This window comes from Argentina silus, assembly GCF_951799395.1.
Source record: "Argentina silus genome assembly, chromosome: 3".
Classification (NCBI taxonomy): Eukaryota; Metazoa; Chordata; class Actinopteri; order Argentiniformes; family Argentinidae; genus Argentina; species Argentina silus.
Genome location: NC_139657.1, coordinates 9,393,269 through 9,420,889, shown reverse-complemented (window position 1 = coordinate 9,420,889; position 27,621 = coordinate 9,393,269). Strand labels below are relative to the sequence as shown.

General features: G+C 48.2%; 1 protein-coding gene across 2 annotated transcripts; it reads right to left on the bottom strand.

The window, feature by feature from the left end:
* Nucleotides 1–27,521, bottom strand: vwf (von Willebrand factor). Of its 2 annotated transcripts, XM_083666249.1 has the most exons (53): nt 27,501–27,521; nt 27,323–27,374; nt 26,680–26,823; nt 26,412–26,514; nt 26,091–26,299; nt 25,521–25,642; nt 25,094–25,313; nt 24,894–25,016; nt 24,667–24,778; nt 24,432–24,478; nt 24,203–24,339; nt 23,839–23,977; nt 21,238–21,338; nt 20,804–20,999; nt 18,872–19,087; nt 18,273–18,516; nt 17,796–17,896; nt 17,498–17,649; nt 17,041–17,144; nt 16,776–16,914; nt 16,464–16,598; nt 15,373–15,519; nt 14,379–14,519; nt 14,099–14,197; nt 13,635–13,791; nt 13,330–13,497; nt 13,082–13,217; nt 12,577–12,886; nt 9,415–10,612; nt 9,158–9,274; nt 8,759–8,902; nt 8,436–8,579; nt 8,111–8,275; nt 7,918–7,964; nt 7,592–7,769; nt 7,173–7,414; nt 6,855–7,044; nt 6,262–6,603; nt 5,375–5,616; nt 5,010–5,112; nt 4,836–4,907; nt 3,871–3,975; nt 3,458–3,663; nt 3,131–3,280; nt 2,891–3,007; nt 2,448–2,628; nt 1,854–1,894; nt 1,628–1,744; nt 1,117–1,215; nt 782–910; nt 609–648; nt 426–523; nt 1–299 (listed from the first exon to the last, which is right to left on the bottom strand). In XM_083666249.1, the coding sequence occupies exons 1-53, from the start codon at nt 27,504–27,506 to the stop codon at nt 114–116; spliced, it is 8,613 nt and encodes a 2,870-aa protein (XP_083522375.1). In that variant the 5' UTR covers nt 27,507–27,521; the 3' UTR covers nt 1–113. The 2 variants fall into 2 exon arrangements, with proteins under 2 accessions (XP_083522375.1, XP_083522374.1); XM_083666248.1 differs by lacking the exons at nt 1–299; nt 426–523; nt 609–648; ... (5 more) ...; nt 27,323–27,374; nt 27,501–27,521 and adding an exon at nt 1,304–1,394 and having other exon boundaries at nt 781–910; nt 24,894–25,020.
* Nucleotides 27,522–27,621: the final 100 nt, after the last annotated feature.

The following is a 27,621-nucleotide window of genomic DNA, read 5'->3' as shown; positions in this document are numbered from 1 at the left end:
TGCTTTAGAATGTCTGTAATGTTTATTGCGTTTATCTGAGTACATGTTTATCTGGCTACACACACAAACTGAATCACACACACACAATCAAATGTCTCTCTCTCTCTCTCTCTCTAGGTGCAGTTTTGGGACAGACAGTCACAGGAAGTGACAGAGAGAACGGTGTGATGTGTCAGGGTCCCGTTGGCACACTTCAGAGGGACGCTCAGAGGCTCCGTCTCCACGGCAGCACAGCACACACACTCCCGCTCCACACCGCTCTTCTCCAGGGAATACATCGACTTACTACGGCACTTCCCCTGAGAGAGAGAGAGAGAAAACGAGAGAGAGATAACAATGTTGTAGTTTTAGATCTCTGTCTAGTGTCTAATCATCTCGTGTATGTGTAGGTGTGTGGGTGTGGGTGTGCGTGCGTGCGATCTCACCTCGCAGTAGTGAAGCTCTATCTGCTGTTCTGACCGGCAGTCGTCCACTTTGATGTAGTTCAGGGTTCCCACCGTCCTCCTACATTCTGGCTGTGTGCCTGGAGACCAGCAAACACTCTCACTTCAACTGTCACCTCAGTACACAGTCAGAATACAGACAGTCGTGCTTTAAAACATACTCACAGATCTCACAGCAGCCGGTTCCAATCTGGCTGATTTTCCCCTGAAAACAAACATAGAGAAGGAAGTTCGGAGAGGCGGTGAGAGGGTGAGTTTTAAGTTTGGGGGTCAGGTGTAGTGTCCTGTAGGAGGATAAGAGTTGGGTTTGGGTGCGGTCATGTTGCGGTCATACGTACCCCCTCTTCCAGGCAGAGGTCGCGGTCGAGAGGGGGGCAGGTGGTCACTTTGACCTGGACCACTAGATCTCCTTGTCTGTTCACGTGACAAGAGTACAGACTACAACCGTCCTCACGAGTTGTGTTCACCTAGAGAGAGAGGGGGGGGATATATAGACAGATATGGTCTGTGTGTGTGTGTGCGTGCGTGCACAGGGACGTGTGTGCATGTTCATATATTGTCAGAAGAGTAAGTGTTTTTCTTTATGAAAATGAGTGTGAGAGTAAATATTTAGCATACATGTTTTGTTTTTTTCATGTGTGTGTGCGTGAGCGCATGTGCGTGCGTGTCTAACCTTCCAATTAATGATTTTGCCATCTGGGAGTTGGATGCTGCACGAGGTGGCGATGCAACGACCACAGCACGTGTCTGGTTCCTGCTCCATGGTGTAGCCCTGCGGCAAAACACACACACACACACACATTATCACTGAGGCTCCAAAGCCTTCAGACTGTAGGAGAGAGACAACTGGACTCGCCCACCTTCAGTATGCTGTAGCGCCCACCTGGAGGGAGTCATAACGGTGACCAGGATGAGATGACCATGATGGATCTGAGACACCTGGGTTGACACCTGATGATGATGAAACCATGATGACGAAGATGATGATGATGATGAAACCATGATGATGATAATGATGAAAATAATGATGATGAAGATAATGATGAAAATAATGATGATGATAATGATGAAAATAATGATGATGATAATGATGATGAAACCATGATGATGATGAAGATGATGATAATAATGATGATGATGATGAAGATGATGATAATAATGATGATGATGATGATGAAGGTTACCTCGGGGCAGGTGGGGCAGCCGATCCTCCTGCAGGCCAGCTTGTATCTCCTCACAACTCCGGTCTCCACAGAGCACTCACAGTGAGTACACACATCCAGCATCATCCTCTCCCCTGCCTGCACACACACACGCACAGTGCAGTCAAATAGATGTGTGTGTGTGTGTGTGTGTGTGTGTGTGTGTGTTTTATGTGAGAGAACGTGTGTGAAGAGTTGTGGCCCTTACTCCTATCACAGTGTGGTTGAGTACGCAGGCGTCCAGGGGAGCTGCAGGAAGAACAACACAGAGACACTGTTAATCCACTTGTAGGATTCACTCTGGCTCCGATAGATACTGTCTGGCTCTGTTCTGTCTGCCTCATGTACAATTTAATCTAAGATTTTAATATTATGTCTGGCTCTCTAATATTCCGTCTGGCTCTCTAAGATTCTAATATAATGTTCTGTCTGGCTCTCTAAGATTCTAATATAATATTCTGTCTGGCTCTCTAAGATTTAAATATTCCGTCTGGCTCTCTAAGATTTAAATATTCCGTCTGGCTCTCTAAGATTCTAATATAATATTCTGTCTGGCTCTCTAAGATTTAAATATTCCGTCTGGCTCTCTAAGATTTAAATATTCCGTCTGGCTCTCTAAGATTCTAACAAGATTCTAACGTCTGGCTCTCATAATTCTATGCCTGGCCTGCTGTTTAAAACACTAGAGCGCCATCTGCTGTTCACATAATGTAGCTATTGTCTGAACTATTACTCTCTTTGGAACATGGTGTGTGTGTGTGTGTGTGTGTGTGTGTGTGTGTGTGTGTGTGTGTGTGCGTACCACAGTGGCAGCGAGGGCAGCAGTCCTGTGTGTCGCAGCGCAGCTCTGTTCCCAGAGGGCAGGAGGGAGTGTTCATCAGAGGACAGCTGACGTTGGAGGCAGACACAAACACTGCTCCGCTCATCATCACACACTGACTCAACACACACCTGTCCCCGGGGGAATGCCACACCTCACCCACCTACAGAGAGAGAGACAGAGAGAGACAGAGACAGAGACAGACACCACTTTCTAGAGATATCATACAATTCAACATGGCCTCTAGTCCTTGATGTTTCATTGTAATTACAGTGTTTTCCTATTGTATTGATGTGTTTGAACCTCTTGGGTGTTATTAGAAGTGAGATGAGGTTCTCCATTGAAGAGAACAGTTACATATTGCATACACTGACATTCACAGAGAGACAGAGACATCACACAGACACACACACGTCTGTACTTACCTGTCTGAGGCGTCCCTCTGCCTGTGTGTCCCCCGGTGTCTGTCCCCCTGTCTCAACACAGCTGGTCCTTGTGCACTTCCCACAGCACTCTCCTTTTGAGGGTGTGTATGAGGAGCCCTGTAACACACACACACACACACTCAAACAAACAGTGTGATGCACTCTTTGTGTTTAGTCTCTTGATAAAACACGGACCAAAGTGTGTGTGTGTGTGTGTGTGTGTGTATGTGTGTGTCTCACCAGTGGGCAGGTCTGGTCACAGACAGGCGGGGTACACTGAGCGATGTGCAGATGTGTGTGTGTGTCCTGCAGCTGGGTGCAGGAGCACCTCTCACATGCCTCCTCCCATTGGCTCCCCACTGGATAGACCACGCCCCCTACCACACACACCTGGACAGACAGCAACAATCACAGGAACACTATTTAAGTCTAGTCTTTGTGCGTATTAATTTCACTGTGAAAATGGGGTACACTGTTATTCGTCAATGTTACCCAGGAGGCACAAACAGGCATATAATACTATGTGCTTGAAACCTCACACACACACACGCACGCACGCGCACACACCTGGTCCGGCAGACAGCTGGTTTCCATACAGCCACAGTCGTTGGTGGAGGTGGAAGTGATGAAACCAGGTGGGCAAGAGTGGGAGGAGTTACGGCAGTCACACACACACTCATACGTGTCACAGCACTGGGTGCGTTTGACTAACAGTCGGCGGTGTGGGGGACAAACTGGTGGAGCCTGGAGAACACACTCCTCCTTCTTACAGACTGGGAGAGGAGAGAGAGAGTGGGAGAGAGAGAGGGAGAGAGAGAGATTGAGACAGAGACCATTTCCTAACATCTTAAACCACAGACATTCCATCCTATTGGTGTACGGAGGGTGAAAAAAAACGACAAATGTAGTTGTTAATAAACATTTGTAATAAAGGGACGTGTGTACGGGTGGTGTGAGTGTTGCGTGCGGGCGTGACTGACCACACTGGTGGATGGGTTGGCATTCCCCAGGGTTCTTCAGAACCACCGTCTGGCCATCTTCACAGCGTGGCACCTCGGGCAGCTCACAGCTCACTAGATCACACACTGCAAACACACACACACACACACACAAGCATGTATCACACTCCTACACTGAGAGGTACCAGTATAGTTGTGTGTGTGTTGGGTTAGGTAGTGTTGAGTTCTGTAATTACGTATCACACTCCTACTGAGAGGCACTACGGTCAATTTCTATACCAAATAAAGAGATAACATTCCACATAGGACAGGACAAAGAGGCCAAGTGAGTTATAAAAACCAATTATAAATGTTCCATACGAAAACAGGTTGATGTAGAGAGGGAGTACAATCAAGAGATAAACAGATGTTGATTTATGGAGGTGACATCAAGAGAGAAGTTGGTGCATGAAAGGAGCAGAGCCAGGGGTACCAAGCACTAGAAATATCTTAACAGGAACAGTACTAATCAGTACCAAGGATGATGTAATATTCTTTTTGATAATTACGATGAGCTCACCACCAATACTGTAGCAACCCGAGAACTGTCTTTAGAAATGGGAGGGGAAACCAAGCCGTGACGAGGTATAGGAACCGGGTGAATGATATTGGTGGAGAGCAGCCGGGAAGTGCAAATGATTTGCATATGAGGGATGGAACCTAAATATGAATTGTATAAACATGGTGTACTGAGACAAACGGGAGGATGCTTCGCGGACCACCTCGGCTTTTGTTACTTGGAATAAAAGTCTCTGAATAAACCATCAGCTCTAGTCTTTGGCATTTTATTTCAAAGTAATTTAACTTAGAATTCCACGACAGCACCAGTATAGTTGTGTGTGTGTTGGGTTAGGTAGTGTTGAGTTCTGTAATTACGTACCACACTCCTACTCTGAGAGGCACCAGTATAGTTGTGTGTGTGTGTTGGGTAGTGTTCAGTTACGTACCACACTCGTACTCGGGGCAACACCTGGACTCTCTCTTCTCCCTCATGATCTCACAGGGTCCACACACTGGAGCTACACACACACACACACACAGTTACTATTCCTTATAATGTTAATGTTAACACAGAGTTAACAGTTTAATGACAGAGTTTCTCAGGTGTTTTGTGTTCTTACGTTTCGCGTCAGTGCAGGGCCGGCCAGTGCAGTTGATATGTTGTTGGTCCAGACACATGCAGATCAAACACTGGTTCTCCTCTGGGACCCAGGTATGCAAGTACTTTACACACACACACGGATACACGAAAACACACACACACACGCACACACACACACGAAAGCACACACACGCACACACAGATACACATTAAGGCACTGACATTTTTGTATTGCTTCATTGTGGAGGCGGTCACACACCACTGAGTTTGTGTGGTACCTCTTGACAACTAACCCTTCTTTTACAAGGCATAACACACACACACACACACACACACACACACACACACACACACACACACACACACTTTCTCTCTGTTTCTCACCGGGTGTGTGTTTCCATGCCGGTCGACACACTGACTGCAGGCGTCTGGTGACACACACTCTCCCCTGAGCAGCAAGGTTCCTCCCGGACAGAAACACCCCTCTGTGGGCGTGTCCATGCACATAGACCTGTTACCCCTAGCAACCCCCCAGTCTCCGACAGGGCCCGCATTGACGCTGCTGCAGTCCTCCACACACCCTGTCCGACACGCATCATACTCCATGGAGCTGGGGCACTGCAGGGCTGCAACACACACACACACAGTTACGACTACTACTACTACTACTGTTCACACACACACACACACACACAGTTACTACTACTAGTACTACTACTCACACACACACACACACAGTTACTACTACACACACACACACACACACAGTTACTACTCCTACTACTACTACTCACACACACAGTTACTACTACTACTACTACTACTCACACACACAGTTACTACTACTACTCTCACTCACACACACAGTTACTACTACTAGTACTCACACACACAGTTACTACTACACACACACACACACACAGTTACTACTCCTACTACTACTACTCACACACACAGTTACTACTACTACTCTCACTCACACACACAGTTACTACTACTAGTACTCACACACACAGTTACTACTACACACACACACACACAGTTACTACTCCTACTACTACTACTCACACACACAGTTACTACTACTACTCTCACTCACACACACAGTTACTACTACTAGTACTCACACACACAGTTACTAATACACACACACACACACACAGTTACTACTCCTACTACTACTACTACTCACACAACACACACACACACACAGTTACTACTCCTACTACTCTCTCACACACACACACACACACACACACACACAGACTCACGGCAGAGGTGAGGGCTCCTCCAGTCGACACACACTCCTCTCTGTCGGCAGAGGTGTGTGTAGGTGGAGATGAGCTCACACACGTCTGCCTCCTGACAGGCCTGCTCCTCACAACTGGCCAGGAACAGCTGGATGGGGACATGGGCGTGACACGGGGAGAACACCTCCGAGCGCAGGGCCTGACACCCCAGCGCCGCCCCGGACACACACACCGCCTGGCGCCGCGGCACACACACACCGCCCGCCCCCGCCACCGTCCAATCAGACACGAACGCTGCCTGGTCGGATGTTACACTGCCATTACGCAGAGACAGATCGTTCACCTTCTCCTCCCCGCAAGACCCTGAGAGAGAGAGAGAGAGAGAGAGAGAGAGAGAGAGAGAGAGAGAGAGAGAGACAGAGACAGAGACAGAGACAGAGAGACAGAGAAAGAGAGACAGAGACAGGGAGATAGAGACAGGGAGATAGAGAGAGAGACAGAGAGAGAGAGTCATTGCATTACCATGAGCTGTGAAAAGCTAAGAAGATACAACTTCAGCTGTATAACTGAAGACAAATATTTTGTCACGACTAAAAGCAGTGGGGTGTATTTACCACAGAGTCCAGCTGTGTGGTTGCTTGTAGTGGAGCTGGTGAGTGTGATGGTGAACTCATTGCTCTGGGGGGTAAATGCCAGGATGTAGCCGTGCTCTGATCTGAGCTGCAGCATCACTCCCCCGTAACGCACCACCTCTACACCACCAGACCGCAACGGGAGAGAGACCGCCACACCATCCACAGTTACCTACACATACACACACACACACACACAGTTAACACACCATCTATACACCTCTAGACCGCCATGAGAGACATACACACACACACATGCGCGCACACACACACACACACACACACACACACACAGGTTACCGTCATGTCATCCTGTAGCAGCAGTGTGTTGTGTCCGTTGTTCACTTCCATGGTCCTCATGCAGACCTGGTTGTGATTGGCTGATCCCTGACAGGGTCCGCTGTGCAGCTTGACCTCTGCCCCTGGCCTGCTGCCCCCGGCAACCGTGAGCAGTGTGTAAGAGCAGAGCCCCTCCCCCTCCAGTCTCAGGGCCATGCCATCAAACCTCACCACGTGATTGGTGGAGCTGCCCATACACACACCTGACAACACATGTAGACAAGAGTAAAAGTGTGTGTGTGTGTGTGTGTGTGTGTGTGTATATGTTTCTCATCTGGGGCGATCTAGGGGTGTATAGGTGGTGTGTTAACTGTGTTTGCGTGTGCATGTGTGTGTGCATGTGTGTGTGTGTGTGTGTGTGTGTGTATATGTGTACTCACAGGGGCACTCCCAGTGGCAGCCACAGCTGTCCTGTACTTTGACAGGTGGCAGGTTGTTCCTGCAGGCCGGTGGTTCCAGTCTGTCACAGTTGACCTTGTGGCTCTGGACCGTGACCACGCCACTGGGGTGGCACAGCAGAGAGTGGCACCCGTTCTCCAACAACCACGACTCACCAGGCTGCACACACACACACACACACACACAGAGTTAACACACCGCCTATACACCCCTAGACCTCCACAGATGAGAGACATACACACACACACACACACATCACAAATACAGTCTATACTGTGATAACATGCTGGCTGGACACGTAGCTCACCTTCCTCTCATTACCATTATCATCAACACACACTCCGGGGGGACCAGCTGAGAGGGAACACACACAATCACCATTATCATCATCATCATCATCATCATCACCACCATCACCATCATGTACTGTGTAGAGCAAAGCCCCCTTCAGAGGCTTTCAGCTTAACAATGTCCCTGTGTGTGTGTGTGTGTGTGTGTACCTCTACATAGTTTCTCTGTATAACCATGGTCCAGAGTCAGAAGTATCAGCAGTTGCTCTAGGCTGTTCAGGTGCAGTGTGTTGTCTTGGTTGCCATGGCCACCGAGCATGCTCAGTTCAGCCCTGTCGTAGCCCGGCCCCACGCCAATGGGGAACACCGACACGCCTGGGAGAGAGAAAGAAAAGAAGGAAAATGAAGGAAAAAGAAGGAAAACGAAGGAAAACACAGCGAATTATACGTTTTCTTAATGGAACTGAATGACACTCGTCAAGAGGAACAGTTGGCTCTCATGTCTGTCTCTCAATGATGATGTCAGCAGTCTCACCTGCAGTCAGCGCCTCGTTAGCAGCCTCCTGGACCTCGTCAGTGGACCTGTCAATCACAAGCATCACCACCACCTTGGCCACGCCCGCTCGCCCCCCGCTGGCCGGGGAAATGGCCGTCTGAACAGCGAATCGCAGCGCGGCACCTGCCCAGGGGGCGGGACCACAGAAAGAGATGATTCTCAGAGAGAGAGTGTGTGTGTGTGTGTGTGTGTGTGTGTGTGTGTGTGTGTGTACTTCTACACATACTGGACTGTATGTGTATACACAGTCGATAGGTGTATATGGGAATGGTGATATCAGTGTGTATGTGTGTGTGAGTTACCCAGTGCAGGGGGGCTGTCCTTCCCGCTGTGTAGGTTCTGGACCAGTTGTACGAGGGATGTTCTGCTCTGGTCCTTCCTCCAGGGGACCTCCACCACGCTGCTCTCTCCATACTTCACCACACTCACCTGAGTAGCGTTCTTCCCTGCACGCGCACACACACACACACACACACACACACACACACACAATCACCAACAAGATCATCGCCATGGACACAATATTCTATCATGACCCATGAGCACAATCCAACCAAGTGTGAATCATCTTCATTGATAGAAATATATATATATATATTTTTTTTTTTAAAAACAAGCACAAGGATGAGGGTTTCCAACAATAACAAGAATTGGCAATTTGGCGGACGATACAGAGATTGAACTGACTCTCTGTGTCATACCTATGTCAGCGCCGTTGATGAAGGCTTTCACAAACGTCTTCATGTCCTCAAACTGTCTGTCGTTCTGTGCCCCGCCCCTCAGCAGGAACAGCACGTCCATGGGCTTCTGGCACGGCACTGAAGATAGAGGGGCAGGGTGTCATCAGCCAATCACAGGAGAGAGCAGAGGCAGTGACATCACACCCCCTCCACATGCACACATTGTGATTCACATTCAAACATCGATTTCAGAGTTCCCTGTCTTGTGTGTGTGTTACCTGACGGGGGCAGGGTGGTCCGGGGGGCCAGTGTGGGGAGGTTGAGGGGCGGCAGGGTGGGTGAGCGAGGTGTGTGTGTGGTGTGCGTGATGTTGATGACTCGTTGGACCAGGGATTTCAGTCCGTTGTAGTCCTTCACCATGAGGGGGCGCTCTGGACTACTGAGTGGAAACAGGTCAAACTCACTCACACGCTGGCCTACCCCGATGGGATACACGCGCGTGTATGTCTGAGAGGTGGGTGGGCGTGTCACCGTGTCGGTGGGGGGGTTCTCCGTCACCAGGAACACCAGCTGGGGAGGGGACGGGAGGGAGGAGGGCCGCTGTGTCGTCACCTGCTGGAATACTGTGTTAATAGCAGCCCCCGTGTTGGTCTTGGCTCCGCCCCTCCAGCGGATTTCCCGCAGTCGCTGTAGCAACAGGGTTCTTTGTCGCCGCACCTCCCAGCGATGGATCTCCATGGTAACGGTGACAGAGTACTGGATCACGGTGATGCGTATGGTCTCCTCCTCCTCCTCGGACAGCCGTGAGATCACTTCCTCCAGGAAGAGGAGCGATTTGTTGAATCCTGCCTCGCCGACCGAGTCCGAACCCTCCAGGATGAACGTCACTTCTTTCGAGGGCGTGAGGGGAGAGGGGGAGAAGGAGGGGGAGGGGGGGGGAGTGGCAGGGGACAGGCCGGCGGGGTTGGTGGGAGAAGGGGTGTTCGGGGCGAGGTTGTGCGTGGGGTTGGGCTCCAGACGGGGCGGCTGCGCGGTGGTCGTCGTACCCGGGCCAGGCTTGGCCGCGGTGGGCTTAGCCGGGGGGGGTTTGGGCACCTCAGGCTCCAGCCCCAGGGTACAGAGGTGGTTCGTCAACTCCAGGAGGTTGTCGGACAGCTCCCCGGTGCTGCTCAGGATGTACGCTCTGTTGTCCGGGTTGGCCTTGGTGATTTCGTTGATCTGTGCCATGTTGACCTCGGGCCCCAGCGCCACGGTCAGGGTGGTGATGCTCTTCTTGCGGATCAGCTTGGTGGTGGAGCGGAGGGAGCGGGGGTTTGTGCTGGCGGTCAGGATGATGGCCACGCGCCCGGCGTGCTCCCTCTTGTTCTTGTCGTAGATGTTGATGGCGAGGTATTTGATCGCCTCGTCCAGAAACGCCGCGTCTCCTCCGCTGTAATGCAGCTCACGCACCGTCTTCTTAAACAGCCACTTCTGGACCTGCAGAACCGAGAGACGGTGACCTTCATTTAGTTAGGTTGTGATATCTGGCCATGGAGGATGACGTCTTACCGTGCCAATAAAGCTTGTTGAATCAATTGAATTGTTGTTAAACAGTGAATCTGTGTCTCATTCCCTTTTTACACTGGAGGATGAGGGTATAGTTTGATATAGTGAAGGTTTGAGGAGTGTCAGTTTCACCAGTTCCTTTAGAAGTTGGGAAACCCCGATAGAACTGGTTATCTTAAAGGGTATGAATGAGAGCATACTAGACCTGCCTGTACATTTTTTTTAATTATTTTTTTTAAATATATTTTTAGGGCATTTCTTCTTTATTGGGATAGAGACAGTAGAGATTGACAGGAAGGATGGGAGAGAGAGAGAGGAGGGATGACATGCAAGATATGTCGATGGCCGGAATCGAACCAGGGACCTTGCGATGATACGGTAATCGCCTTAGTGTGCTACGCCACTGAGAACCCAGAGCCTGTACATTCTCAACCCTAAATACTATTGTACAAGCCTCTTCTTAGAGAATGTCATCTTAGCTGTATCTCTGATATATTATTTAAAAAAAACAGACCTCTACCTCTATCCCAATCCAACCAGAGCTATGAATTATTCCCACATCTTAATGTCCTACAAGGTACACCCCCCCCCCCCCCCATTGAAAATGAAAGGAGGCATATTAATCACACCCTAAAGTCAAAAACATTCATGCTAAGCTTCCGCTTCTGTGTCATCCTAAATACTAGCCCTGATAGACTGTTCATAATGACAAAGCTTTCCCTCCAAATAATCCAAACTGTAATCCTTTAACTTCCTTGACATTTACTCCCTCAGATGTCCTTTTCTCCACCCAATAAAGCCTCTCTTTAAATGATAATCTCTTCCTGCTACCTCCTTCTGCTTCGGGATGCGTCATTCAGGGTGTACATATGATAATTGGTGTGAAACAGTTGACAGTGAATAAGTAGTTATTTCACTGTATCTGTAAATATGCTCTCAATTTGGTTTCATAGAGTCCTGAGGTAGAAGGTCAAGGTTATAGTCACGAAGGCCCTGTTTTCCATGTTGATTAGCATTTCTTTTCTTTCTTTTTTTTAAAGGCAATCGTTTTTTAATCACTGTTGTATATTGTAAAAAGGTATGTTTTAAGTCATTCAAAAAAGTTGAAGGATCTACCAAAGATCAAGCATGACAACTACAATGACTTATTGTGGAGTAGGTCTTTTAAGGCCTCTATGTAACTCTTCTCCTTGAATTTTGCAAGTTGCATAAATCCTTGAAAATATACAAAATGCATTATTGCAAGACTGCAGTCAGTCACCACAGGAGGTGGTAAAAACCTCCTCTTAAGATGTGAGACCGCTAACAGCATCGGTCATGGTCAATCACACAACCCATGGGGATTTGTTTTACATTTAATGTCGGTGAGAAAAGAAAAGCAAAAGATTTGTAGAGGAGAATAATCTGATACCTCAAATATGAGTGGATTCCCCTCTAATAATGGAGAAAAAAAAACATGATCATTATCTCATACGTTCATGTTGATCACATAGGGCTTCTGTGTAAGTTAAGATCACTATAATAGTGCTAACATTTCACATGGTAAACTTGAGCATATTTTTTTTTTTTCTGGTAGCGTTGAGAACAAAGACAGATTAGAGTGCTAATCATGTGTCACAGAGAGAGAGAGAGAGAAAGAGAGAGAGAGAGAGAGAGAGAGAGAGAGAGAGAGAGAGAAAGAGAGAGAAAGAGAGAGAGAGAGAGAGAGAGAGAGAGAGAGAGAGAGAGAGAGAGAGAGAGAGAGAGAGAGAGAGAGGAGCAGGAGCAGGAGCAAGAGGCAGGGCTCAGTATTATCAATGGTTCAGGGTTCAAGTTCAAACATATGTTGGTCAGGTCAACTAGTTGGTCAAGTGACTAGAGGCTAGACTAGAGACTAGATGATAGACCGTGTTTACCTGCATGTCGTAGGTCTTCACTCCGGAGTGGAAGAGCAGTACTGTAGCGCGTGTGTGAGCAGAGCCCATGCGGAAGGGTTCAACCACCCCCAGGATGAACTGTTTGGCAGCCTGGAAGTCCTCCTCGCTCAGCGCCGCCGAGCCGTCCAATAGGAAGGCCAGGTCCATGGCGCGGTCGCAATGGCCCTCGGGCATCATGGTGGAGAAGGGCAGGGCGGTGGGCGTGGTGAAGGCTGGGGTCGGGGTCGGAGTGGAGAAGATGTCCGGGGGAGGACACACCTTACAGCTCAGGGTGTTGTTTTCGCAGTGGCTGCAGCACACACACACACACACACACACACACACACACACACACACACACAAACAGATATAAGCAAACTACACATGCCTTGGAGGCACATACTTAGAACAAAGAGCTAAATAACTGTACACTGTGTGTATTTCTCTTCTTTGTGTGTGTGTGTGTGTGTGTGTGTGTGTGTGTGTGTGTGTGTGTGTGTGTTACCATATCTGACAGTGCTGAGGGTCGTTGTGGTTCAGGATGACCTTGTTGCCATGGGAGATTCTCTCGCCCTCATGGACACACACCTGGCAGTGGGAGGGATCAACACACTGCATGGCTACCTCATCCAATAGCTGCCCTGCGGTGGAGAAGAGAAAGGGTTCCATCTAGCTGCACTGTGCATCTATGTGTACAGAGCAATGTGAGAGTGTGCGTGTGTGTGTGTGTGTGTGCGTGTGTGTGTCTGTTACCTGGGGGACAGTTGGCGTGGCAGCCCTCCACACAGGTGAGTGGGCAGGGTAGGGGCTCTGGGTGCTGGCAGGTGATTGGACAGGCAGAGCCACAGGTGTTATACCTCCACTGGCATAACTCCGCCCCTAAAGCTGTCTCTGGAGAATTCAGCTCCTCACAGCTCATGGCTAAGAAACACACACACACACACACACACACACATAAATGCACTCATCACACAAAATGGACACACAGGACAGTGCAGGTGTCAGTGCAGTCTTTCTCAGACTACTGTACAGTACAGAGGGGGTGTGGCCTGACTCACGGCAAAGGTCATTGGACCTCCAGCTGACGGACACGCCCCTCTCGGAGCACGCCTGAGCGTAGGCTGAGATGACATCACAGAAACACACGCAGTCGCCGACCGACGGACAGGAGCAGGCTGCCTCCACACACATCTCTACATAGGGCTCTGCATCCACCTAGGGAGGGGGACAGTGTCAGAACCAGAACCAGAATCAGAATTGTTTTATTTGGCCAAGTATATTTGCACATACAGGAAATTGACTTGGTGAGGTTGGTGCATGGGACATAGAAAACAATGGCAAGTATTGACAGAAAATGTAGAAAATAGCAAAATATTAACAAAATAAACAAATTTACAAATCTCAGTAAGTCATGTAGGTTATGACAGTTGAACAGATTATGTCGGTGTTCATATCATTTTCGAGTGTATTACACACCCACACACACACACACACACTCCTCTGTGTCGTATGTGTGACTCACCTGGCTGCTGCATTCCCTGAAGAGGGGGCCAGTGAGCACACGGCATGACTGCTCCACTGTTACTAGCTTCACAATGTTCTCACTGCAGGGAGAGGGCAGCTACACACACACGCACACGCACACGCACAGAAACAGACACAGACACAGACACAGACACAGACACACACACACACACACACGAGTCAATAGGCGAGACGAGAGAGACTGCTTTTGTATATAACTGTGGCTATAGTGGTACGGATCGTGTTGTGAGGACATGGTTGCTATAGCGATGTCCTACCTGCGTGACGTCGGCACAGCTGGGTTTGACCTTCCAGGAGTTGCCAAAGTGGGCGGAGTCCACCTCCAGCTGGTTGTTGCTGCTCAGCAGATCGTTGTTGATGTTCCCATCAAAGTTACCACACAGACCACACACACGCTCCTACACACACAGGCACACACACATGCACATGCATGCACGCACGCACGCACACACACACACAGGCAGACAGACACACACACAGATGCACACAGACACACACACGCACACAGACACACACACGCACACACACACACACGGACAAATGCACAACCACGTACACACACACAGTTACGAAGTACATATTCACACAGAGTCAGAGAGTCATGCAGTAGACACCATATCACCACAGAGTAGTAACCTGCACGGATGAAGCAGTAGTGTAGTAGCAGGTGTGTATGTAGTCCAGTAGTGTAGTAGCAGGTGTGTATGTAGTCCAGTAGTGTAGTAGCAGGTGTGTATGTAGTCCAGTAGTGTAGTAGCAGGTGTGTATGTAGTCCAGTAGTGTAGTAGCAGGTGTGTATGTAGTCCAGTAGTGTAGTAGCAGGTGTGTATGTAGTCCAGTAGTGTAGTAGCAGGTGTGTATGTAGTCCAGTAGTGTAGTAGCAGGTGTGTATGTAGTCCAGTAGTGTAGTAGCAGGTGTGTATGTAGTCCAGTAGTGTAGTAGCAGGTGTGTATGTAGTCCAGTAGTGTAGTAGCAGGTGTGTATGTAGTCCAGTAGTGTAGTAGCAGGTGTGTATGTAGTCCAGTAGTGTAGTAGTAGGTGTGTATGTAGTCCAGTAGTGTAGTAGCAGGTGTGTATGTAGTCCAGTAGTGTAGTAGCAGGTGTGTGTGTAGTCCAGTAGTGTAGTAGTAGGTGTGTATGTAGTTCAGTAGTGTAGCAGTAGGTGTGTATGTAGTCCAGTAGTGTAGTAGTAGGTGTGTATGTAGTCCAGTAGTGTAGTAGCAGGTGTGTATGTAGTCCAGTAGTCTTACCCTGTACTGGGCTGAAATGTGCACCAGCAGGTGAGTCCCCTGGTCCCAGCTGATGCTGATGTGTTTCCCCAGCAGCAGGATGTAGAACTGACCAGAGTGGATGATCTCTACCTGCGTCCCCTTCAACACCGGCTTCCTCATCTTCACCTACAGAGATGGAGAGCGTGATCGTAAAAAAAAATGTATGTCAGATGATTAGTACCTAATCGATAAATAGGAAAGGTTCGCTTAGGATACTGTACTGTATTTTCACTGAACCGTTGTACTGCTGGAATGTTCCATTCTATACGGAAGCGGGCTGAACGCAAGGGTCGTGTACAAAAGATGGTCCTTGAAGATGCGCAGACCAAACCACGTGCTGACTGCCAGACTGGAAGCACTCAAAGTCTCCTTATTTGGAGGCCGTCCAACCAAGACACGACTGATTGATCATAACTGCTGACGTTAAGGGTTGTGTAAGGCTGTGGGAACCATCTGACCTGTGTTTTATATCCTGTTGTATCTCAAAATAATGTATGAGCAGAACTAACTATATAAAGAGGTCTGCCACTGATGTTCGGGGGGTCACTTGGGGTCACATGCTTACTTAGCGTGTCTTAACGGGGCTCTCTGCTGCAGCATTAAAATAAAGCTTCTAGAAGTTTGAAGTCATTTGTCAGTACTCTCTTTATTGATAAGAAATAGAGTTCCACGACAAGAGGAAGGAGCACAAATAGAGAGCATTGGTGCATGTATACATGTGTTTGTGAATGAGTATGGTGTGTGTGTGTGCGCGTGTGTGCGTGCGTGTGTACTGTACGTACGTGTGTGCGTGCTTGAGAGTCGGTGTGTGTGTGTGTGTATGTCAATAGTGTGTATGTGTATAAGTGTGTATGTGTATAAGTGTGTTACCTCGACCACCTCTGTGGACTCTTATATGCACATATGCACTCTTACACTGTACTGTATATTGCGTGTTTAATCTGCTGCTCTTTTGGATTAAGACTATTGACCAATGCGTGTGGAGCCAAAAGCCTTATTAGAGATTATAAAGCCTTATTACAGATTATAAAGTCTTATTAGTGTGTGTGTGTGTGTGTGTGTGTGTCTACCTCGCCATGCTGCATGGTGATCAGTCCTCCCTTGTAGAAGACTGTGACAGCTTTAGCACAACGATGGCCCACAATCCCACAGGCCTCGTTCTCCACCAACACACGGAACGAACCATCCTCCCCATTACACATGTCCTGGGGGGGGAGAGAGAGGGGGGGGGGGGAGAGAGAGAGGAAGAGACATAATGTCATATTATGGAGAGCACATACAGAGCTTCAGTGTGTCATCCACAGAATAAGTGAAAAACAAAAAGACACCAAAACAAAATACTAAAGACATTCTCTCTCTCTCTCTCTCCCAATCCCTCTTACCTGTACTAGAACGTACTGGCAGAGGCCTGGGAAGGAGTATTTGAGGCCATCAAAGGTGATGTAATGGCCCTCCCCCACCGTACGACACACTCCATCACACACCTTCTCTGTACAACGCCACTTTCTGTTCTCACACACACTGCAGGGGAGAGAGTCTGTTAGAGACACACACACACACACACACACACGTACACACACGTACACACACATACACACACGTACACGTACACACACACACACACACACACACATTGACTTCCCCTACCAGGTGTTACAGTCCATAGCGATGGACTGACCAGGGGCATAGGCTCTGTTGTTATGGTAACAGGGACACTGTTCTGGGGTGATGCATTCTCTCCGATGGCGAACCTACAAGAATCAACCAATCAGTCTTTGAAATCAACATTATTGGCATCATTCGAGTTATCATTTTCAAATCAAATCAAATAAATGTTATTTGTCACGTACATCGCATACAGCCCGTAATTGATAGAGTGAAATGCTTTGGAATTTTGCTCCTCGATCAATAACAGTCAACAACAATCAACAATACAATATAATATAGGAATAATAAAACAGTGACAATAGTAGTGCATCAAGGTTGTGTTGTCTAAACTATTCAGGCTGATAAGAACACAGTTTCATGCATATTAGAAATTCTCTTTTTTACACACACACACACACACACACACACACACACACACACACACACACACGCATACCATTCCTGGGGGACAGAGGCAGCCCGGGATGCAGGCGAGGCTGAGGCAGGGCAGGTCCAGGTTCTGACAGGTACGAGCACACTCCATCCCCTGCTCCCCTCCCTCACACTTCACACGCCTCAGAGGAGGGGCACAGGGGGCTGACCGCCGCTCTGCACACACACACACACACACACACACACACACACACACACACACACAGTTAAGTATATATATATACATACACACACACAAACACACACACACACACACACACACACACACACACAGTTAGGTACGTACACACGTACACACACACCTCTGGAGGGTGGGCCTTCATCGTCATCATAGAAGAGGTCAGACAGCATGACGCTACTCATCTCATTGGAGCTGCAGTGCATGGAGCCGTTCTCACAGTAACTACACACACAAACACACATCACAGGTTTAACAGTATTCATATGGGGAGAGAGTCCGTTAGACAGAGGTAAGTGTAGTGTGTGTGTGCGAGTGTGTGTACTTAACTGTGTGAGTGTGTGTGTGTGTATGTGTACTTAAGTGTGTGTGTGTGTGTGTATGTGTACTTAACTGTGTGTGTGTGTGTGTGTGTGTACTTAACTGTGTGAGTGTGTGTACTTAACTGTGTGAGTGTGTGTGTGTACTTAACTGTGTGAGTGTGTGTGTGTGTGTGTGTGTGTGTATGTGTGTGTATGTAGAAACAACAACCGCTAAGATAAACACACACACATAAAACAACCCTCAACGTCAACCTCCCCCCCGCCCCACCCAGGCTGACCAGATGCTGTTGTGATCAGCGTAGACGTCGTTGGGTTGGTACAGCTGTCCGTCATGCTGACATTGGCACAGGTCCGCAGTCACACACTCTCCAGAGTCACTGTGGTACTGGCCAAGGGGGCAGAAACAGCCCTCCTCACACACACTGTCCGCCTCGCACCGCTCCGTCCCCGAGAGGGAACGACACGACCGCGCACACACACTCCCGCACGGCTCGTACACCTGGCCGGCCGGGCACTGCAGCGCTGCAAGGAACACAAACAACACAAAATGAACATCAAACATAGAAACTTGGGCGGAAGTGGAGTTGCTGTAGGAACTTAGTGGCAGTAAAGTGTGTGTGTGTGTGTGTGTGTGTGTGTGTGTGTATTCACAGGGGCCACAGCTCTTCTGTACTTTGTGGTGCTCAAACCTATGGTGCTGTGTTTGGCCTACTGTATATGTGTGTACTGTATATGTGTGTGTGTGTGTGTCTGTGAGTGTGTGTGTATTCACAGGGGCCACAGCTCTCCTGTACTTTGACAGGTGGTGCTCAAACCTACGGTGCTGTGTTTGGCCTATTGTGTATGCCTAAGCGTGTGTGTGTGTGTGTGTGTGTACCACAGAGTGAGGGTGATCTCCAGTTGAGCAGCACCCCCCTAGCGGAGCAGGCAGCAGCGTAGGCAGCCAGGGCTGAGCAGAGACACTGCTCCCCATCAGCACACGCACACACGTCATAGCGACAGAACTTCAGGAAGGGCCCAGGGTTAACCAGGAAGTGACATGCACCAAACGCCTCTGACATCATCACAGAACACTTCTCCTCCGCAAAACGCACTACAGGGAGAAAGAGGACACAAAGTGAGTGGGGGGGGGGGGTGTAGTAGTAGTTCCACTACATGTAGCTCAACTATTAGTTTAAATAGATTTTGCTGTGGCTTGGTGGTAGTTAAACTCAATTCAAATATTAGTGTTTTCAGTACTTAACTACTTTTTTACCAGGTAGATAACTACTGTCACTACTCACTAAAAAGTATTCACACAGAAAATAAATAGGAATTTCCTTATTATTCCAGGCCTTGGATTTCAAAATTCGCCAAATTTCAAAAAAACTCCAGCGAGTTTGCTAGGCTAGCCGGGGTCAAACCTACGGCTACCGATTAGCTACGAGACGTCTACTGTACTGGTTAGCTAGCTAGGTAGCTAACAAACTGACCGTGACACGTGTTGTTAAGTTTGTATTCGACGTCTTTGCTGTGGAAAGTGAAACTTTGGGTTTGCACAGCTCACATGTGAACACATTAAGTATTTTTGGTGGAACTAGTTAGTTTAATACATTTTCCACGGTGTTTCTGTGTAGTTTTGGGCCATACTGTACTGCGGCTCGTCCAAACCAGTTGGTGTTACCGAAGAAGGCGCGAAACTGAGTCTAATATACCCCCCTATAGACCCCGCCCCCTTTCCACTTGGTTACGCCCACAGTACGTCTCGTGTATATTAGACTCAGTTTCGCGCCTTCTTCGGTAACACCAACTGGTTTGGACGAGCCGCAGTACAGTATGGACCAAAACGACACAGAAACACCGTGGAAAATGTATTAAACTAACTAGTTCCACCAAAAATACTTAATGTGTTCACATGTGAGCTGTGCAAACCCAAAGTTTCACTTTCCACAGCAAAGACGTCGAATACAAACTTAACAACACGTGTCAAGGTGAGATTGTTAGCTACCTAGCTAGCTACCCGACGTCTCGTAGCTAATCGGTAGCCTAGGTTTGACTCTGGCTAGCCTAGCAATCTCGCTGGAGTCTGACCTAGATTATCCATAATTCCCAAATGGAGTAGAAATATGCATAAACACTTGTCTGTAATTGAATGTATTGTCGGAATAAATTGCATACGGAGCTATTGTGTACAGCTAGCTCTAATGGTGGTTAGCGAGGTGATTAGCCTTCAGGCAGCAAGGTGGTCTAGTTCTACCAAGACTAGTTTACAGTGTCGCTGCCTGCTTAATGTGAGCAGCGCTTCAATGTTGGGAAGGATCAGTCAAAAACAGTTGTAAAGTAATTACCGTGTAACCGAGTTGAGATGGTAAACCCACTCCTCAAATTAAAATACCCCCTGTCGAATTGTTAGCATTGTAGCTGGTTTGTGTCGGGGATTTGAGGGGACGGTCGGAGCAAGTCGAATTGCGGGGCTACTGTTTGCAACAACTTGACGTAGTATGTTGAAGTAACAGGATTTAGAAACATGTTCTACAAAGTGTTTCAACAACTTTCCTCTTTGTGTAATCAATTACACATCCTGTTCACATTCGACTCCAGAGTGATCTGTTGTTGCAGTCATGGTTTCTTCATTTTGTGTTGTTTCATGAAGTAGTTTGGAATTATTGAACTACTTTTAATGAACTACTAATTAGTCATTTTAGTTTGACGAACTAGATTTCTCTCAAGGGTAGAGAGGTGGTGTAGTTTAACTTCTTCAATTGTAAAGTAATTTGGTTAACTACATTTTCTGAGTAGCTTTCCCAACAATGTGTGTGTGTGTACCCACCTCTCTTAGGGTTTAGTAAACAGGGGTCAGTCTCTGTTCGATGGGGTGTGTCACAGTCTCCGTTGGTTCTCCAGGATTGGCTGAATGCTTGTGGCCCTGCCTCCACCAGCCCAGCGGTAGACAGGAAGTCATCCCCTTGATTACCGTTGTAGTTCCCACAGAGACCACAGGTCTGCCCTGCCCACACCGGACCCAGCTGAGGCAGAGTTACAAAGGTTAGGGTGGTTAGGGTTGTGGTCCTCTGTGGCTCAGTGGGTAGAGCATGGCGCTAACAACGCTTAGGTTGTGGGTTTGATTCCCGCTGGGACCATATATACTGAAATGTATGCACTCACTGCAATGTAATGTCAGCTAAATGGCATATATGTTAGGAGTCACAAAGGTTCCAGTAGTCCACAGTCCACACACACTTCCACTGGTCAACTGTCTCTCACCTTCAGCAGCACCCGGCCCCGCCCGTCCCAGTCCAGATGCAGGTCCTGCCCAAACCTCACACGCACTGAAGACTGGACAGACCTCTGCACACGCAGGCGACCTGCACAAACACACACATACAGAATGTACAGTGCACTAACACTCACACAGACACAAACAGACACATACAGAATGTACAGTGCACTAACACAGACACAGACACATACAGAATGTACAGTGCACTAACACAGACACAAACAGACACATACAGAATGTACAGTGCACTAACACTCACACAGACACATACAGAATGTACAGTGCACTAACACTCACACAGACACACTACAAACACACACATACAGTATGTGCAGTGTTACAGATGTTTTGGTTGTCTTGTGTTCTGTTGCGTTTCCGTCCCTCTACCTATCTCCATCCTTCTCAGGCATTTTGGCAATCAATTTGTTTCAGCTGCGCCTCATTCCTCATCACCTCCATAGCCAGAGGTATTTAAACCCTTTTTAAGATCTGTGTGTGTGTGTGTAAATTCATTGTGACAGTTCTCTGTTCAGACCTTATTCCTTCATAATTCATCCATTGTATTTTCATTCCGGTTACAGGAGAGAAGGCATGTAGGTTACTCTTGTCCATATACACTACTTAGTTGGGGGCAGGTGCCATCTGTTGTGTTTTCGGTTAGCTTAGAGTGTTGGCGCTAGACTGTGTGTAGGTCTTGACATGTTCTCGTGCCGAGAGTAGGCCGGCGTTAGCTACTCCTCATTCTTGCCGCTCAGTAGCCTCTCAAGGACGCCCACAGGAAGACTGTGTTTATACTGCCATCAGACTGGGCATGTCATTTCTGACTGTTTTATGCTAAAACGCAAGCAGTTCAGTCCCCCTCACGCCCAAAAGGTGTTGGGTTGATGAAAGCATTGTCTCATTCAGTGGAAGAAATGCCTCTTAGGCCTATTAGCTGTGTTCCTATTACTCCCGACCCTAGTTATGACCCGTTCATGTTTAAAGGGTTGATTTCGTTGACAGGCAACCCCAAACATCAACGTACAGTCCAAATCCTGAGGGATGCTGGTGCTGCGCAGTCCCTGATCCGCACCGATGCTCTGCCCTGGTCAAATGAAACGAACTGCGGGTCGCATGTGATGTCACAGGGTGTTGAACTGGGTTTAGTGCCAGTGCCTTTGCATCGAGCACATCTGGTCTTGGGTCTGGTGTCCGGATTTTTCAGGGTTGGTGTTCAACCCAAACCCCCAATGAACGGCGTGGCATTCATTTTGGGAAATGACATAGCAGGTGGAAGAGTGATGCCTGTGTCGGAGGTCTTTGACACGACCGATACCCACTCTTTGCCTGATGGCTTGGCGAACGGTTTCCCCAACGCTTTCCACTCGTGTTGTCACCCGTGCGCAGTCACATCGACAGAGTGACGTGGTTGACTTGGCTCATTCTGCTATAACACGTGTTTGCTAGTGACGAGGTTCCAAGTGTTCCTCTTGTATCGTTGAAGTGTCCTAACAAGGACGTGATTGTGAAGGATAAGTGGGCCAATAGTAGCCCTACATTAGATATTTTGCCCACGTCAGTCACTCGTGAAAAGCTCATTGCCAGTCAAAAGGAGGACACTACCCTGGATGAGTGTTTTCATCAGTAGTGCCTCCCATAGAAGCTAAACAGAGGGAGGTAGCTTACTTCTTAGAAAATGGACTCTTGATGCACAAGTGGACTTCTCATAGTTCACCTAGTGAATGGAGTGCTGTTTTTCAGAGTGTTGTTCCCACAGTGTACCGTCAGCGCGTGTGGTCCCCAGTCTATGATCACGTGTGGTCCCTAGCCTATGATCACGTGTGGTCCCTAGCCCATGATCACGTGTGGTCCCTAGCCCATGATCACGTGTGGTCCCTAGCCTATGATCACGTGTGGTCCCTAGCCCATGATCACGTGTGGTCCCTAGCCCATGATCACGTGTGGTCCCTAGCCCATAATCACGTGTGGTCCCTAGCCCATGATCACGTGTGGTCCCTAGCCCATAATCACGTGTGGTCCCTAGTCTATGATCACGTGTGGTCCCTAGTCTGATCATGTGTGGTCCGGTCACTTAGGTATCACCAAAACGTATGATCGTGTCCTGAGACATTTCTTTTGGCCAGGTTAGTTTGGGGCAGGTGCCATCTGTTGTGTTTTCGGTTAGCTTAGAGTGTTGGTGCTCGACTGTGTCTAGCGACATTCTTAGGTATAGGTTAGTCTTAGTTTAGGGACTACCTTCTTTTTGCTTCTTTCTTTGGGCACAATTCCCCCCTTCTATCCCTTAGTCTTGGTACAATAAATCATCATTACACTGTTTAACTTGTCTCCTTGTCATTGTTTTTCACTGTTCTTACTCCATTGTACCTGTCTGCGTGTGTTCTATGTTTACATGTCTCACCCATCCCCTAGACCTGGGCTGGTGTGCGTAACATACAGTATACTAACACTCACACACACGCTACAGTCACAAACACACATACAGTATCTTCAAATACTCTCATAGACATAATATTTTTAATTGATCTTCCATTACAATATACAGTAGACTTATACTACCTGTTCTCTATTGTGTGTGTATTTTTTACCATGGTTGAGCGGCATTTGGATGTCCATGCCATTGACAGAGACGGCTCCTCCATGTTTCAGTTTCACTGTCATGTTCTCAAGTGAGGGCAGGGTGAGTGTCACTGAGCGCGTGCACACTGCATCCTGCTCATCCGCACACTGAAACACAATAACGAAGAGCCAAGATGGATGACACACAGTACATGGGGGGGGGGGGGGGGGGGATATAGTGGTAGAGAGTCAAACAATGGTTGACAGAAATGGTGAAGCTGCTATTGAGTGAGTTATGGAGAATTTGGCAATAGGAGCCTAAATGGCGACCCTACTTGCATACAATGGCAATGAAGCTATAAGTAAGAACCATATTGGTGAGTGTTACAGTACCTGCACAGTCTCTATGATGACAGAGAACTGTCCATCTGTGCAGTCTCTGGCCAGAAGGTATTGGCACTGTCCAGCGAAGGTGAAGAACTTGTTATCAAAAGTCTTGAAGTGGGACTGTCCCATCACCAAGCACTCTCCTGCACAGAAATTGTAATTATAGTTTAAATTGGGTATGAAAATATTTACTGGGTATAGTACTCTGTGTGTGTGTGTGCATGTGTGTTGTCACCTGCACAGCCCTCATTGGTGCATTCCCAGGAGCCGTGGCGACACACGCTGGTAAGAAAAGGAACATCAAGGGACATATTGTTACAGGAAAAACCCCTTCAGAGAGTTACGAACCATTCCAACATACTTCCGGTACATTCCAAGCTCATGATACACCAGGACATGAGAGGACTAAAGCCCAACACCCACGATGTATCGACAGTTGACATGGTGTCATTTCACCTCAGTGTACTCACCACGTGTTACAGTCCTGGGATATGCTGGATCCAGGAGGGAAGTGTCGCCCCATGTGCACACAGGAGCACTGAGACACCTCCACACACCGATCTCCATCCAATACCTTACCCACTGACACACACACACACACAATTAAACCACAACGCTGTGATACTTCCACGAAGCCATCATCATCAAACACCTTATCCTTATTGAGAGAGCAAGGTGCAGGGAGACACAAGCTTACCTGGACAGGTGCAGCCGTCCACACAGTCCTCCTTGCAGACCTCCTGGATGTTGAGACTCTGGCAGTTTGTAGAGCAGGACTTGCTGCACTCACTGTACTGCATCCCTATAGGACACCTAGGGGCTACAAGCACACACACGTTAGAGACTGATGACCCTTAGGGCCCCCCCTCTCTCTCTCTCTCTCTCTCTCTGACTCACAACATTGGCTTTCCTCCAGCCAGCCGTGCAGAAGCAGGCCGTGGGCGTGACATGTCCGGGCGTACTCCAGTAGGACGCTGCAGTGGCAGTCTGGCCCCTCCTTCTGGCCACAGTGACACACCTCCTCCTCACACAGGGACAGGAAGGCCTCAGGGGACACCAGGTGGGCACATTGCAGGAACAAACTGGAGCTACGCAACACATTGCAGCTGGACAAGGCCTAGAAACACACACACACACACACATTGAATACCATGGATATGTCCTAGACACAATATTAAGAGGCATTGGGGGGGGGTTAGGACAGGACATGGCAGAAATGCTAAACTGAAGTATTCTGAATGAGTTTATAGACAGAAAGAATGAGGAATGTTTTTTGATGTAATAATGTGTCTATCCACACAAAGGCTCTCATTGGTCCACTCACCGAGGGAGTGTCTGCTGTGCTGTTACAGGATTGGCTGGGAGGGGACACACGTCGACAGGGCTGCTCCGTTCCTTTCACAGCCCAGGAGTTGGCAAAGTCATAACTGTCCTCCGTCAGGAAACCTGAAAACACAACACACACACGCACTCAGACAGGCAGACAGGCAGGCAGGCGTCAAATGCTCATACACCCCCATAACACACACACATAACACACTGAAAAAAAAACATGTTCAATGCTGCTTAAATGGTGGCTTTCATTTTTATCTTTAGGGCTGAAAAGTTAGGTTAGTCACAAAGTGACTTTGTCAGTCCTCCTCAGGACCTCAAAGCGTCTCCGTCCCCCTCCCCCTCGATTCCACTCGCTGCCAGTTCTTTGAAGTTCCCCTCTTCCACTTCAGACTCACTCTCCCTCTACTCTCCCCCTCCCTCCCTCTCTCTCTCTTCGTATTATTTCCTGTTCTCGATCACTCCTGTTCCTGCTGTTGAGTGAGCAGTGACTCAGATCCCTTTCTTAATTCCAGTAAATCTGCACACGCACACACACACACACACACACACTGGCACGTACCCTCCTGAGCGGTGTAGTCATCAGCGGGTACAGCGTTAAAGTTGCCACACAGGCCACAGGTGCGGTTGGCATGGTGTTTGGTCATCGTCACGGCGATGTTGGCTGCATTGTCAATGGTGACGGAGAAGCCAAACTCTTCACTCCAGAGCTTGTAGAAGCCCAGCTCAGAGCCCACAAACACAGCATGAGACGCATAGGGCAGGGATAACCTACAAGCGCAAAAACATCCAATCAAACTCAATAAAGACTTTTTATCCCCAAGGAGCAGTTGTTGCCTGACCTGAAAGTGGCCAGGGCCAGAGACAGCACACAAACACAAACCTGTTCTCTCCCTGTGAGAGACGTCCATCCACAGACAGGTGCAGCTCAAAGACCTCCCCCAGAAACAAAGTTACACCATTCCTTTTACCATGGGCAAAATCACCTGGGGATCACACACACACACACACTTTAAGATCTGCATCCTGGAGTCCCCCTAAACCTCCAAATTGTATTGTATCGTGTGTGCCTTAACAGTGTTGACTGTCATTGTGTGTGTGTGTGTGTGTGTGTGTGTGTGTGTGTGTGTGTGTGTGTGTGTGTGTCTTACCTAGCAGAGTGAAAGAGCGGTGATGACAGTCTCCAGCCAGCAGGTAGCTACAGTCTCCAGGGAACTCATACAGAACTCCATCAAACGTGTGAACATGGTGACGACCAAACAGACTGCACCGCCCTGACAGCCCCGTTACACACACTAAAACACACATACACACGTTTGACGTCAATGAATAGATCAGCGCACTCATTCCTGGCCTCCCACAAGGTATGCGAGCGGAGCTGATGATGATCAAGAAGGAAGACACAAAGTGAGTGTGTTCACAGCTCAAGACACACAATTACACGATATTTCAGTTTAAGTCAGTCATCTGCATGTGCGAAAAATAAAGCGCAAAAATTAACCCACTTCAATGGGTATATGAGCAACGTTCCTCTCCACTAATGGTGAAGTGTCTCATACTGGAAAGAGAACCCTGTCTATGGGCTACTAAATAGTCTCACTAAGTCAGACGAGTGGCTGGCATCGTATCTAAGGTGCCTACCACTGCCGTGATGACCACACACTTGGGTGACACAAATATTAACATGCTCAATTGTCATACTAATTAATCTCCTGCCTCTTGTCTGAACTGATGTATAGTATGTCTCTGATCACTCTAGTCTCTCTCAGGTTAATTCAAGGATGAGTGACTCACCCGTAAGATGCAGGAGGACCAAGAGCTCTCTCCACCCTATCCACCTACACAGCTGAAACACACACACACACACAATTAGATCATCAGTAAGAACCCGTTTCTTTACTCTATCCCATAGTTATTGTAGACCACCTGGCCTATCCCAGAAGACCCCTTCTTCAGTCCTTCGGTTCTGTACCTCCATGACACAGCGTTCAGGTAGTCCTCAGACTTAGTCCAGTCTTCAGAGTTAGTCCAGAATGGACACAGTTAATCCACAATAGACAGGGTAAATCCAAATGGAACCAGAAGGTTAGCTG